This window comes from Mauremys reevesii, linkage group 1 (genome assembly GCF_016161935.1).
Source record: "Mauremys reevesii isolate NIE-2019 linkage group 1, ASM1616193v1, whole genome shotgun sequence".
Taxonomy (NCBI): domain Eukaryota; kingdom Metazoa; phylum Chordata; order Testudines; family Geoemydidae; genus Mauremys; species Mauremys reevesii.
In genome coordinates, this window is record NC_052623.1 from 165,125,301 (window position 1) to 165,139,583 (window position 14,283).

The 14,283-nt window shown below is 41.4% G+C and overlaps 1 protein-coding gene across 4 annotated transcripts in view; it reads right to left on the minus strand.

Annotated features, from left to right (window-relative positions):
* The window catches only part of SIM2 (SIM bHLH transcription factor 2), a 71,455-nt gene that overhangs the window by 36,237 nt on the left and 20,935 nt on the right, over window positions 1-14,283 (minus strand). For all 4 annotated transcript variants that reach the window (XM_039514995.1, XM_039514965.1, XM_039514976.1 and 1 more), the window contains exon 4: window positions 11,126-11,234. In XM_039514995.1, coding sequence (XP_039370929.1) covers window positions 11,126-11,234 — 109 coding nt within the window. The remainder of the gene's footprint in view (window positions 1-11,125; window positions 11,235-14,283) is intronic.

The following is a 14,283-nucleotide window of genomic DNA, read 5'->3' on the forward strand; positions in this document are numbered from 1 at the left end:
TGTGTACACAATAGTTCCAATACACAGCCTGGCCTTCATGAGTCTGTAACAATAGGGCAGTGGCAAACTAGTAAGGTGGCAGTTTAACAATTTCTCCCTTCCTCAATATTAAAAATTAAAAAGTTCTCAATCTCTCAAGTTTCATGGTGAGGAATGATTCTCTCCAGGGAAATTCCACCAAGTTTTTATCTTCTTCCCTATAGAACTTTGACTTGATGGGTCAGCTTTTCTAATACTCTTATTTCCCATACTTTTTGGGACGAGTCAATTGATTTAGAGGAGTCACATCTCTTCCACCACCTTACAATTATGATTCTTGCTGCAACTATCAAATGGGTAATCATTTCTTTGTGTCTGTTATACAGCACAGAACTTTTGGGGAAAATTCACAAAAACACCTGTCATCTCCTTAAAGGAGTTTCCAACCTCTTTTTCAAAGTGTCTGAATTTTTGGACAGATCCACCATATGTGAAGAAACCAGCCCACTTCATAACACTCATTTCAGCATTTGCCCATGCCTGTACCATAGATGACTTTAACATAGTTTTCTTTTATGAATGCGTATGTTGAAGTATAGGGACTGCTGTTCCAAATACTCTCCCAATCCTCATCCTTAATTCCCTTGCACAAATCTGCATTCCACCTCTTCATGAAAAGTGTGTTTTCTCTAAGTAAAAACTGAAAATAATTTTATAAGGTGGAATTAGATCCTTGTGCTTCATAATAGTGACAAGTAATTTTTCACTGTTAATTTTTTTCTCAGATTTACCTTTAAGATGAAGTGTTGAAAAATGTTGCAATTGCAGATATTGGTACAGTACAATGGAACTTCCGTATTTCTTGAAAGCTGATTTTTTTCTTCATGTTATCTGAATGTAACGTCTCTGAGTAGTTGCCTAACTCTTGTAATACAACTACAATGCCAGGTTTTAAAAAGTTTCCCAGAGTTTTATTAGGGTTGAATTTGGTGTTATATACTATGGACATTAGAGGTAATTGGTCTGGGCTTAATTTTTGTTATCCCATGCCTCTATTGTTGCTCTCAGAAAAGGGTGGTTATATATTATTACAGATTAGGGCTGTCGATTAATTGCAATTAACTCACGTGATTAACTAAAAAAATTGTGATGAAACAATAGAATACCAATTGAAATTTATGAAATATTTTGGACGTTTTTCTACTTTTCAAATATGTTGATTTCTATTACAACACATTACAAAGTGTACAGTGCTCACTTTATTTTTTATTACAAATATTTGCACTGTAAAAATGATAAAGAAATAGTATTTTTCAGTTCACCTCATACAAGAACTGTAGTGCAATCTCTTTATCGTGAAATGTAACTTACAAATGTATTTTTTTTGTTACATAACTGCATTCAAAAACAAAACAATGTAAAACTTTAGAGCCTTCAAGTCCACTCAGTCCTACTTCTTATTCATCCAATCCCTAAGACAAACAAGTTTGTTTACGTTTACAGAGATACTGCTGCCTGCTTCTTATTTACAGTGTCACCTGAAAGTGAGAACAGGTGTTCACATGGCACTTTTGTAGCCAGCATTGCAAGGCATTTATGTGCATTGTGCCAGATATGCTACAGCACTTAACCCAAGGTTTAAGAATCTGAAGTGCCATCCAAAATCTGAGAGGGATGAGGTGTGGAGCATGCTTTCGGAAGTCTTTAAAGAGCAATACTCTGATGCAGAAACTATAGAACCCGAACCACCAAAAAAGAAAATCAACCTTCTGTTGGTGGCATCTGACTCAGGTGATGAAAATGAACATGCATCGGTCCGCACTGCTTTGGATCATTATAGAGCAGAACCCGTCATCAGCATGGACACAGGTCCTGTGCAGTGGTGGTTTTAGCATGAAGGGATATTTATCTATAGTGCATCTGGCATGTAAATATCTTGTAATGTCGGCTACAACAGTGCCATGCGAACACTTGTTCTCACTTTCAGGTGACGTAAATAAAAGCGGGCAGCATTATCTCCTGCAAATTGTAACCAAACTTGTTTGTCTGAGCAATTGGCTGAACAAGAAGTAGGACTGAGTGGACTTGTAGTCTCTAAAGTTTTACATTGTTTTATTTTTGAATGCAGTTATTTTTGTACATAATTCAACATTTGTAAGTTCAACTTTCATGATAAAATGATTGCACTGCAGTACTTGTATTAGGTGAATTGAGAAATACTATTTCTTTTGTTTTTTACAGTGCAAATATTTAATCAAAAATAAATATAAAGTGAGCACTGTACACTTTGTATTCTGTGTTGTAATTGAAATCAATATATTTGAAAATATAGAAAACATCCAAAATATTTAAATGGTATTCTATTATTGTTTAACAGCGTGATTAATCGTGAATAATTTTTTTAATCGCTTGAAAGCCTTACTATAGACACAATATTTTCGGTCTAGAGATTGTCTTAATCCAAGGAATCATGTGGTGTTTGATGGTAGAACACTATTCCTGTTCTATCTAGTTCTCACACTCGCTCGCTCTCCTGGGTTATCCAATACAGCAAATTTCTGCTTTGGTTTTCTGGATGATAATATTTTAATTTTTGGTAGCATTAGTCCTCCTTCTTTCCAAGGTCTTTGTAGGGTAGCCTGTTTGTTTGACTCTTGGCTTCTTGTGTTCTCAATTGAATTTGTTCGTCAGGTTTGCCAATCATCAAGATGTTCCCTGGGATGATTATTGGTAGTGTATGGAATACAAAACTTATTTGAAGAAAGAATAATTTTTACTGATACAATTTTCCCTAAATGTGAGACTTTGTACTTTGACCAGTTTTCTACATCTGTTCTAACTTAATCAGAGGAGTACAATTAATATTATAGAGAACCCGCTGTTTTTGATATATTCAGACTTATTGTAGTTTATTTTTAAACCTGAAACTTTACTAAATTCCAGGTTTTCCTCTTGCAATTCAAGGAGCCTTTTCTATTTCACTCATATTTCTTCATATTGCCACATTATCCTGTGCATGTGTCTGCTATAATGAACTCTGTACAGTATGCTTGAATAGATTCCAGCTACTCATTAAATACCATATATATGAGAAATCACAAAGAAGTTAATGTAAAAACCACCATAAAGCCAATCTGAACACCAACCTTGCAGGTCCTAAACCAAGCAACACATTATGAAGAAAACTCTAGAGAGAATATATTGTTTCTGGAATTTTTTAAATAAAATTTATTATATTTTAGTTTCCACAAAGTGTCATTTCAATTATCCGCTTTCCTTCTTTAGCTTGTACATTAGATAATACGTCTGACTTTGAGCACTGTTTAAAAATAAAACGGCCTGTTTATAATTTGGTGATTTGTTCTTTTTTTTTTTTTTAAACTGTTACAGACAGGATAAATGTCATGGTGCAGTAAATGAAGTGCATCTGGCTATTTTGGATAATGAATTTATGCATTTGTTCACTCATATTGCACATGACTACGAAACAAGATGCTCCAAGCAATTCTGTGAAGTTATGGTTAGGTATATGTAACCCTAATTATCCTTGGGGTGAAAGTATGAAATCCATCTTCATTGCTCTAACTCATCTTTCATCTCTTCTGAAAGAAGGCAACTACTAAAATACGGGTATTTATAGTCTTCTTGTAGTACGAGCTTAGAAAAGATCACCATGTTTCTTTCATGATACCCTGTGGAAAATAATGCATGAGAGAGGGAAAAGGCTACTACTTTATATCTCTGGCCCATAACTCAAAAGTTCTGCTGGAATGGGCGTTGCGAGAAGGCAGAGGTGGTGGCAGCAGCAGATCGGGATCACTGGGAGCGTGGGTGGTAATGAGACTGCTCGGGTTGGCAGGTGGCATGAGGGTAGAGGCAGAAGGATGACCAATGTTGCTTGTGAGTCAGGGCTGGCATATAGATACCCAGCGTGGAGGGTGGCCTGGGAGTCCTTGAGGAATTGGAGGGTTTTATCAGTTTTATCACTGAAAAGCTTATGGTTGTCAAGGGGGAGGTCCTCAAGTGTAGTTTGAAGAGCCTTTGGGAACCCGGTGGACTGCAGCCAAGAGTCACAGCAGAGCACTATCGCAGAAGCCAGGGACCAGGGCGCTGTGTTGGCGGCATCGACCATGGCTTGGAAGGCCACCTTGGCAACCAGCTTGCCTTCATCAAGGAAACTTTGAAAGTCCTGCTGCTTTGCCGGGGGAAGGAAGGAAGGCCTGGAAGTCTGCCAGTTTAGTGTATGCCAGGAAGTTGTACGTAGCCAGGTTGGCCTGTTAACTGGTGATGCAGAACTGGAGATCCACAGTGGAATAGACCTTTTGCCCAAGAAGGTTGAGTTTCTTCGCCGCCCAGTCGGGGGGGGGGGGAAAGGGGGTTAGAAATGTTGGTGGCAGGCACGCTCCATAGCCACGTGGACCACCAAAGGAGTTAGGTGGAGGGTGTGTGAACAAAAAGTCCATGCCCTTGGATGGCACAAAGCACTGTTGCTCTGCCCACTTAGGGGTGGGGGAGCAGGAGGCCAGCATGTGCCAAACAGCCTGTGTGGGTTGGAGGATGGCATTGTGTATGGGCAAGGCGGTACGGGAAGGTCCAGGGGGTTGCAGGATGTCCCGGAACTGGTTCTGGGGACCCCGGACATCCTCCACAGGCAGACTGAGGGCTGCCGTCATGTGATGAAGCAGAGCCTGGTACTACACATGGTCATCGGGGAAGAAGGAGGGAGGGATGAAACCGGAGGTGCCAACAGAGCCCATGGTGCCGGGAACGTCCTGAGGGCCCTCGTAGGCAGAGGAAGGAACAATGTGGGTCGGGGATGGACAGTGATGCAGGCGCATTGGGAGTATGGGTCTCAAGCAGACCTGTAAGGCCAAGCATAGGGGTTGCCGAACATCAGTGCTCCCCATGGATAAGGGAAACATGAATAGGCAAATGGGCCATAGGCCGGTGGATAAGGCTGGCTGCTAGGGTCCGGGCTGTAGGATCATGCCGGCGAGAAGGTGGGGTCAGGGTCTGAAGACCAGGCCAAGTCTGAAGATGGGTCCGGCAAAGGCAAGGCCATTGGGACCAGAAGCACAGGATGGGACAACACCAGGAAGTCCAGGAGCAGGAGAGGTTCCGTGGAAGGGGATGGAGGCCCGAGAGCAGCCAGAGGGTCCAAGGGCAGAGGGTCCAAATGGCAGCATCAGCTCAGCCACTGGCGTCAAAGGGGACAGGTGTCTCGGAGTGCACAGGGCTGAGTGGGAAAGTCCGGACAGTCGTGGTGGTGTGGACAATGCCAAAGCTGACAGCGGCCAGCCAGTCACTAGGGCTGAAGGCGATGCCAGCACAGCGTGGTGCTTGGACATCCAGTCTGCATGAGAGCTCTTTGCAGCAGGAGCATCCGGGTCAATGCGCAACTTCTCACCCAACCTGCATGCTTGGGGGAGGCTATGCTGCATTTTCAGGCGGTCCCCATTGGGGACCCGCCCTGGCATCCATGCCTTTGTTTCTTGTGTGCACGGTGGGATTTGGGTGGATGAGATGGTGGTGCTGGGTGGGAAGGTCCCATGAAAGTGCTCACCGCCAATGCTGGTCAGTCCTCCAACAGATCTGCCAGTGCCAGATCCGATTGCACACATGAGCGCATAGCCTTCTCCATAAGGAACTTGCACAGGTGAAGCTCTCTAGCTTTCCAGATACGGGATGGGAAGGAGCGACAGGTGGAACAGTGGGCAGCAACGTGGGCTTCGCCCAGACCGTAGAGACAGCATTGGTGCTCATGGAGGAGTGGGGGCAAGAAGCACAGTATTTAAACCTGGCTTGCTGGGGCAGAGTCCCTGGGCTGGGTAAGTGTCCCAAAGGGAAAGTGCAAAGGGGTGGAGATCTAACTGACTGGCCATCAATGTGATGGACAGTATATACAACTGGAGAAAAAACTATACACAAAAGAAAAAATGTAGAAGAATAGTTCTCTTAGCAAGCTAAGAGCACCAAAGAACAGGAATTCTGATTCTGGCCACGTGGTAGTAAGAAGGAACTGGAGCAGCGCCGACCTACACAGCCTCTTAAAGCCTCAGACACACCATGCAGTCGACGCACATGCAGGTCAACGGACACTACTATGAACAGTTCCCGTGCATGCGCATCCACATAGGGACCGCATATCTTGAAGAAGAATTGGAGAGTATAGATATGTATGTTCGCATTTGATGGCTTTATTTACATCATGTAGAATATTTTTGCTCCTTTGCTGATTTGGCAGGTTAAACTAGTTTTCACTGGATAATGTTCTGAATATTAGATGTGGGACATATATTTTGACAAGTAAAGTTAAATAAGCAAGGCTGTAAGCTGGTGACTTTTAGATATTATTAATTTAAATGACTGCCGTATGGTACTAGGTCTGCTCCCGGGAAACTTCAAAAAGTAACTTTACAGATTAAAACCTTGTAAATCTCTCCAAAATTATAATGGAGAGCTCTTTATTTGGACAAGGGACCCTGACAACTTGGGAAAGCTTTAAAGAGAAGGAAAATGACAAACTGAATTTAGAGTCAAAAATAACTCTGGGACATAAACTGATAAAAGTGGCTTTAATTTCTAATTCAGGTACAACACACACGTTAGTGGCAATGCCCTTTACATCAGGGATTTATTTGAAGTCAAAGAAGATCAACAGCAGTTTATTTGAATAATAAACTATATGGCAAAATTCACTGATTGGATGGAATCCTCACTTTCAAAGTCAATCACAAAAATCCCCTTGACTTCAGTGGGGCCAGGATTTCACTCTATACTTCAATAATTAATGAGTCCATAAAGGCATTGAAAATACAAATGTCAACCAGCAATTTGATCTATTAAACAATAAACACCATTCCATCAATTTTAACTAAGCCAGATGCATGTCCTGAAGCACTAGTTCCCAAACTCTTCACTCAGGCAACCCACCAGCTCCATTTTGTATTTTTTTGTGACCCACCCTCAGCTCTGGCCCAGCAATCCTAGTCCTGGCCTGCTGTGGACTGGGGGGGCAGGTTGAGCCCATGCTGCACCAGCGGTTCCTGTCCCATGATCCTGGGCCACACTCTCCATTCCAACAACTGGGACCTGGCACAGAGTGTCGCAGCACCATTGGTTTGGCCCAGTTGCCCTGAAGGGGAGAAGTGTATGTTTGCCTAGGCCAAGACCCAGTGATGGGTTAATCTGGTCCTGGACATGACGACCCATCTAGAATCTTCCCATGAACACACTCATGGTCGTTATCCACCATCTGGCAAACACTGTCCTAAGGCCTAGAGTCATGCCTTTTGCAGGAAGGCTTTTGCATCAAGATCCCTAAGCAACACAGGAGGAAAAAACTGCTTAGATTCCAAATAAGACGTTGGCAACTGTTCATCTTAATTTCTACTAATACAGTACAGATTAGTGAAGAGAAAATATTCATATAGAAGCTGATTAAACAAATTTGCAGATTGGTAAAAACTCCATCTTTAGCACCACCTAGAATCCAGTGTATGATGCTAAAACATTGTCATGTGGAACATAAAGATGGTAAGGAGGTACACATAGCAGATACCATTAGCAGAGTGATAAAGAGACCACCTACCACCTGAAAACAGGTCTGTAACTCACCATGAGGCATGTATCTATTATGGTGCTATTTATAAAATTAGCAGAATTCCACACTGAAACACAAAGAACTGTGTGTAATTGAAATTAACATTTTTTACAAGGATAGCCCAAAGAAAGAGCACAATTAGACCTCAACCTGAGGCTATTTGGGAAAGAAAATACCAGTCATCTAGGTCTAGAAAAATGTAAGCAAGGAACAGCAGATATTCTGTTTGGGACTGAGATAAGAGCTTACATATACTGCTTCAGACAAGCACAAACAAAAAAGCCACAGTCATGAAATCCTAGCTCTACCCTGACTGAGCCTAAGAGAGGATTTATTTGAATTTGACAATCTAATTCCTATTAATTTATCACTAATCTAAATTCATAGAGCTTTCATAACTAACAAGCTCACTGGATAAATGATTACCAAAATAAAGTTGGCAAGTGTAAGACTGAGTCAAGCTCCCCCTGTTGGACACTAACCAGACTGCTGTGAAAAGATCCAATTGCTTAATCCCATGAGCTTTTAACTTGCTGGGTTTGGGCAAAGTGCAGGCACCGTTCCTGCCTTCAGGACTCTCTCTCGGCATGCACTCCAGGTGTAAACCTCTGTGTCTGACAGTGGCAACTTGACAGTCCAGTTGCCTACAAACTGAAACTAGTGTCATCTCCCACCTCAAACTCCCCAGCAGCTCTTGCTCACTTTAGAATCTCTCCAAAGTGTGAGCCCTCCTGGTTTACAGTTTACCTCTTCTGGGGTAAGAGCTAGTGGAGCCAACAGATCCAAAGACTTTTCACAAGATCCTAAAACACCAAACACTCAGCAGTATAAGAAATACACAAATCTATGCCCCTCATGCATTTCCCTGCCTCAGCTTTCCTTGCCCACCCTGGAGAGTTCTTTTGGCTTGGGCATCCAGAATCCTTCCCCGAAGCTCATGACTTCTCTTCAGGAACACAGAACCTTCTCTACCCCAGCTAGCTTTCTCTATCCTTGGTTGGCCCGACCATTAAATTGGATCTCCCTGACCCCCATGACCCCCACTCTCTCTTCTTCTCACTGGCCTCAAACTTCCTCCAAAGCCTTCCAAAATTCCTTCAGTGTGTCCTTTTTAACTCCCTGTTTTATCACCTTTGTCCTGTTGGGAATTTTGCACCCTCTCCACCTACCCTCCAGACAAGCTTCACTCAGCCTCCTTCATATACCCATTGTTCAGTCATTAAGGTTAATAACTCTCCATTGGACCTGGTTTGGGATAGACATTCTATGGCTCTGTCAGCAAATGGGGGATTCAACATCCACACAGATGATACAATTTTAATAATTTTCATAATATGAGCTTCACACCATCAAGCAGAATTCATAAGTTGTACAAGCAGATTCCCCAAAATATCACAGCCGGGCATGGAATACATGACCATGGATGTGGTTTTCAAGAATTTGTGGAGGCCTCCTCATCTGAACTCACAACCTCCTTGCCAAAATGGCCACAGAACAACACATTGCCTACAAGCTATTCAGAGAGAGAAAAATCTCTTAATGAAATATAAACATGACAGATACACATCGGTCCCCAAAAGTCCACCAAAAGGATTATTTCCCCCAGAACCTATGCAAATGGTCAGACACACAACCACCTCACTTCTGACAGAAGTTCAGTTACTCAAGCCCTGAGCAAGTATGAGATGTACAACTACAACTGGAGGAAAGAGAATTAAACAAACTGTACTTTGACATAAATACAACATCACTGTCCAGCCTGATAGCTGGGCAGCTAGTCCATTTCAGAATGGACAGTTCCAGCTGGAAGTCAGCTAGTGTTGTTACATCCACACAGATATTGAGAAAATGGACAGCCAGAGATACTTGAGATTTACTTGAAACACCTGAGACAGCCCAGCTACCCATCAACACACAGGGGGGAAAATAGTGAGAGCTTGATTACTTAAGGAACAGATGAGTGTACACAAGGACCTCTGTTCATTCTGGTGGAGTCACTACAGACAGAGACACTGTCAAGATCCCCAGGTGCAGAGATTTCACAGATATGCATATAAGCAAAACAGTCCCGTTCTAAGTAGAACTGCAACATAAGTAGCCTGGAGTGTACCATGTTATTAGTAGCCATGTCCTGAGAAAACCAATCCAATACTGACAGGACGGAAACAAGCTATAACTGATTGCTTAAGCAATTTTGAAAAATATGTCAAAATGTATTAAAACATGATGATTCTGAAACGGTTCTGTTATTTTAAAGTTCAAAGTATTGTCATGGGGAAGTAAATTAGCTAAAAGGGATAGGGTAAACATAGGTATCACATTATTAGTATGGCAGTAGTTATGTTAATGAGATGATGTAATATTAAAAAGTGCAGGACGACGCTAATAGTTGTGTTAATTCTGTGAACATGCCCACTGTGGACTAGATGTTTCCAGTCTGAGCTGTGTATTTCATATAGTCAATACAGTGCTTTGCCTTCTCCTCTGAAACACCTGACTGCTTACTAAACTTTATCCTAAGCAGTACTGTGCTAGGTCAGTACACAGTACCTCGCTATACCGCCGCATGCTTCAAGTAGCGGCTCTGGTAATTCAGTAGGTGACACTTTCCTTCTGAGCTGGTAATGAATCAACACCCCAGTATGATGTTAGGGGGAAAAAAAATCTGCTCCTGGAGACGCTATCTTTTCAGTAAGACACCAAACCAGGGTTTCTCAAACAGGGGTCACCGCTTGTGTAGGGAAAGCCCCTGGCGGGCTGGGACAGTGTGGTTACCTGCCCCGTCTGCAGGTCCAGCCAATCGCGGCTCCCACTGGCCGTGGTTTGTTGCTCCGGGCCAATGGGAGCTGCTGGAAGCGGCGCGGGCCAAGGGACTTACTGGCCACCGCTTCCAGCAGCTCCCATTGGCCCGGAGCAGCAAACTGCGGCCAGTGGGAGCTGCGATCGGCCGGATCTGCAGACGGAGCAGGTAACCAGACCGGCCTGGCCCGCCAAGGGCTTTCCCTACACAAGCAGCGACCCGTGTTTGAGAAACCCTGCACCAAACCTAAAAGTCATGACCACTTGCAGTTATTAAAGAACCCATTGCATTCTTCATAAAGGAAAGGGTATTCCCTCTGGTGTCATAGGGAAATTCCAAATTTAACAAATTGCATTAAGACATGTCCTCATATTTTCTATTGGCTAACGTATTCTTCTTCACTTCCTCTACTAAAATACTGTATAATGCAGCTGTAATGTTCTACCTCACAGGTGGCTACGTAACAGGAGTGGATGAAATGATCCTTGTGTAAAGTTTGAATTGCAATTTAAAACTGCAAATGTTCCAAGATCCTTTGGGATGAATGGTACCCATAAATCTAGGAGTGCTGCTTATTACCTATGCTGCTACAAGCCAAAATGCTGAGCTGCAATATCAATTTTGTACCCATTCTGCATTTGTGTACATGAAGCTTTACCGGATAATGTATACGGTTGCCGAGTTGAATGCAGCTTTCTTTTTTAGCTTTTCAGCTGCAATTTGATCACATCTCCTGGAAGTACCTTGTAAGAGGTGAGGATGAAGAGGCTGGTGTGCTGTAAGCACTGCTGTCATCTCATCATGGTCAGAAGGATGTATATACTCATAAATGCTATTGCCAGTAAGCTCCACCTGTCAGGAGACATATAAAACATTACGCAGTACAAACGGCCTTTCTTTTAATAATATAACGCATTCTTCAGTGACCTACATATACTACATCTGTATACTGTGCATACAGTCCATTACCCTTACAACGTGTGGGTTTTACTGGACCAAAACCATGTACCAAATTATACCTATTAAACTGAATCATTCCTTTTTCAGTGGTAACTAACACTTTGGAAGCTTTTGTGGGAATTTCTGGTGCTATTCTGCACACAGGGGAGTTGCTAGTGGAGAAAGCTGGCAAGTGAAGAGATGATAGAGGAGCTACAGAAATGTTAGCTTCCCACAAAGAGGGGGGAGAAAAAATCTCCACAAGCTGCATAAAACTTTTCTCACAGACAAACATACACTAAAAGTTTTACATGTTCCCAGAAACCATCATTTAGGTTCTGTCTGTATTTGAAATTTAACAGCCAAGCCAGCAAATTGATACATTTCCTGTTACTGAAAGAAAAAAAAAAAGTAAATGCCCTCCAAAAATACAATCCAAACTTTTATTAGGACCAAGTCTAGTGCCCATTTAATTCAGTGGAGCTATTCCTACTTATATCAATGAACATTGGATCCAGCATCTCCTCCTTCAAATAAATGTGCAGAATACAACCACCACAAACAAACAAACAACCAACAACAAGACCAGCTCAGCAAGAGTTTTATTTGTCCTTAATTTCCTCAATCTAGCATATTCCTCTTTCTCACTTGCTCTGAACCTCTGTTCACACATGGATGTGTTTCTGTCATAGTATTTGTCCCTTTCTGTATATCATGTACATAATAAATATAGTATAGAGGCTGGGAGCACCATTACAGCTGGCATGTGCTGTATGTCCTTTTTGCTAACTTTATTTGGCACATGTAAAAACGTATCAACAAAAAGTCTCCAGATAGATGCCGTAATGGATTTAAGTAGAGAACCAATACTTTGAGCTTGTGTTTTAAATTAGTGTCAGGCTATCCAATTGTTCATTGTGGCCTGATGTGCATTGGGCCCCAAAGATCAGAGACAGCTGAGAGGTGAAGTAATTTAACCTATTCTTCTGGGCCAATCCTACTGATTTGCTAAGATGTGTGAGTTGCCTTTTCTTTAGAATAAATGAAGTTGTCTAGCCCACAAAGCAATCTTTTCCCGAAAATGTCTCTCATAGTTCCGTTTTCTGCATTATTCATGGAATGTCTCTTCCCAGCACTATACAAACTAATTCTTTCTAGCCATCTATTCCCCACTGTTCCCTTCCATCTCTCCCTCCCCTACCCACCACTTCCCAAAAAACAAAAACTCTGGTACACATTCAATATTCCAACCAGATATTTGCACATTTCTTTAAACAGACAGTTTTCAGTTGCAGAAAGAAAACAAGAGATACCAAATTAACAATGTTAGTTCACAGAAATCATTGCCCCTATGAGAAAATATTTGGGATCATTCCTTTTCTGGATTATAACAGGTAGGGTTATCAACACCAGCTCAGAATATTTTGGCTTTAGTGGCTGGGGAAGGATTGGAAGTACACAAGGATTAATCTTTTTGCAATTTGTAATTTTTCCCCCCACTCTTCGTAAAAGAAATAAAACAGGCAAAAGTAGCAGATATAGACATACTATGGATCAGATTTTCACAAAAGCTCTAAAACAATGTTTTTAAAGCATTGTGATTTGCATTGCTCTAAGCTCTCAAGAAACAGAACAAGCAAAAAATCTTATTGGAGAAAGACTGAGTTTGGGTGAATGTTCAAACCGAACTGTGGGGAGGTGGGGTCTGTGGACTTTCCTGTCCCTCTGAGTTTAATGCTCTGTCTGGAACCATCCCCTCTTAAAATAGCTTTTATCCTTAGCTCATAAGGATATTTCTGAAGAGCAGTCTTTTTGCCTTTGAAATGAACTAGACTGTATCAAATGGAATGTAGTTATAAAAAAATGTTCATAGGAAGGATACCCTCAGATCTCTCTTATTCCGTCCCCTGTACAAAGGCATTCTTTCCTCCACCTGCCCTGCAAAGCTAATTACAAACACTAATTAGGTTAATCCAAAAGACTTGCATATTTAATTGATCATAATCCTCACATGGGGACCAATCCTGCAAAAACTAATTCACGTGAGTAGCCCTTGCTTTTGCAATTAATCCTATTGACTTAAATGAGATACTCACCCAAGCAAGGACTAGTCACAGAAGGATTCTCAGAATTGGGCCCTTGGTCACAATTTTACTGACATTGAGATTCAGATCATGTGGCTTATTTCTCAAAGGTACCATAGCTCGCTTTCCTGAATATACAGATAGGGATATATTCTATTCTCTTATGCATGTGCAACCCCTATGAAATCAATGCAATGCCACATATCTAAGTGACAGCAAAATTTGATCTGTTGATTGTTAAATAAATCTGAGAAACCTAAAACCATCTTCAAAAATCTAGGGCTACATAATAGTCAAATAACGAAAATGTTTGTACATAATTTTTGAGCTGACAACTGTCTCCTGTTATGCATACTTTATGTGTGCTTTTTAAACAGACAATAAAATACTAACAACTTAAAAAAATAAATTATATGATTGAATCCATAAAACTTCTACAGTCTCACGCATCAGGCTTATTAAGCCAGATCCTGGATGAAGCATTTTAATATTTGTAAATACCTACTTATTACCAGTTGCATTTGTTTCCTACTAAGAGCTTTTTTATGTGTAACTTAGCTGTATATTTTCTTTCTACCAAGAAATGATTCATAATAAACAGAGGACTAAATAAATGGATACTGGAAGAAAATAATTATATATTTTGCCATTAGTATACTTACTGGATGAAAATAAAACAAACTTTAGCAAGTTCAGATGTTTCTAGTTAAATATTTCAAGATTTATAAAAAATTAAATATAAGTTTTGCTCCCTCATGGAATTAGAAAATTGTTGTGGCGCCAGCCCAGACTTTCAAAACTGCAAAATCTATTTTTCACAATAATTTTCTTTTCTTCTGTTTTCAAAGGGTTTTCCCTGCAGTCTATAAGTCACGTAA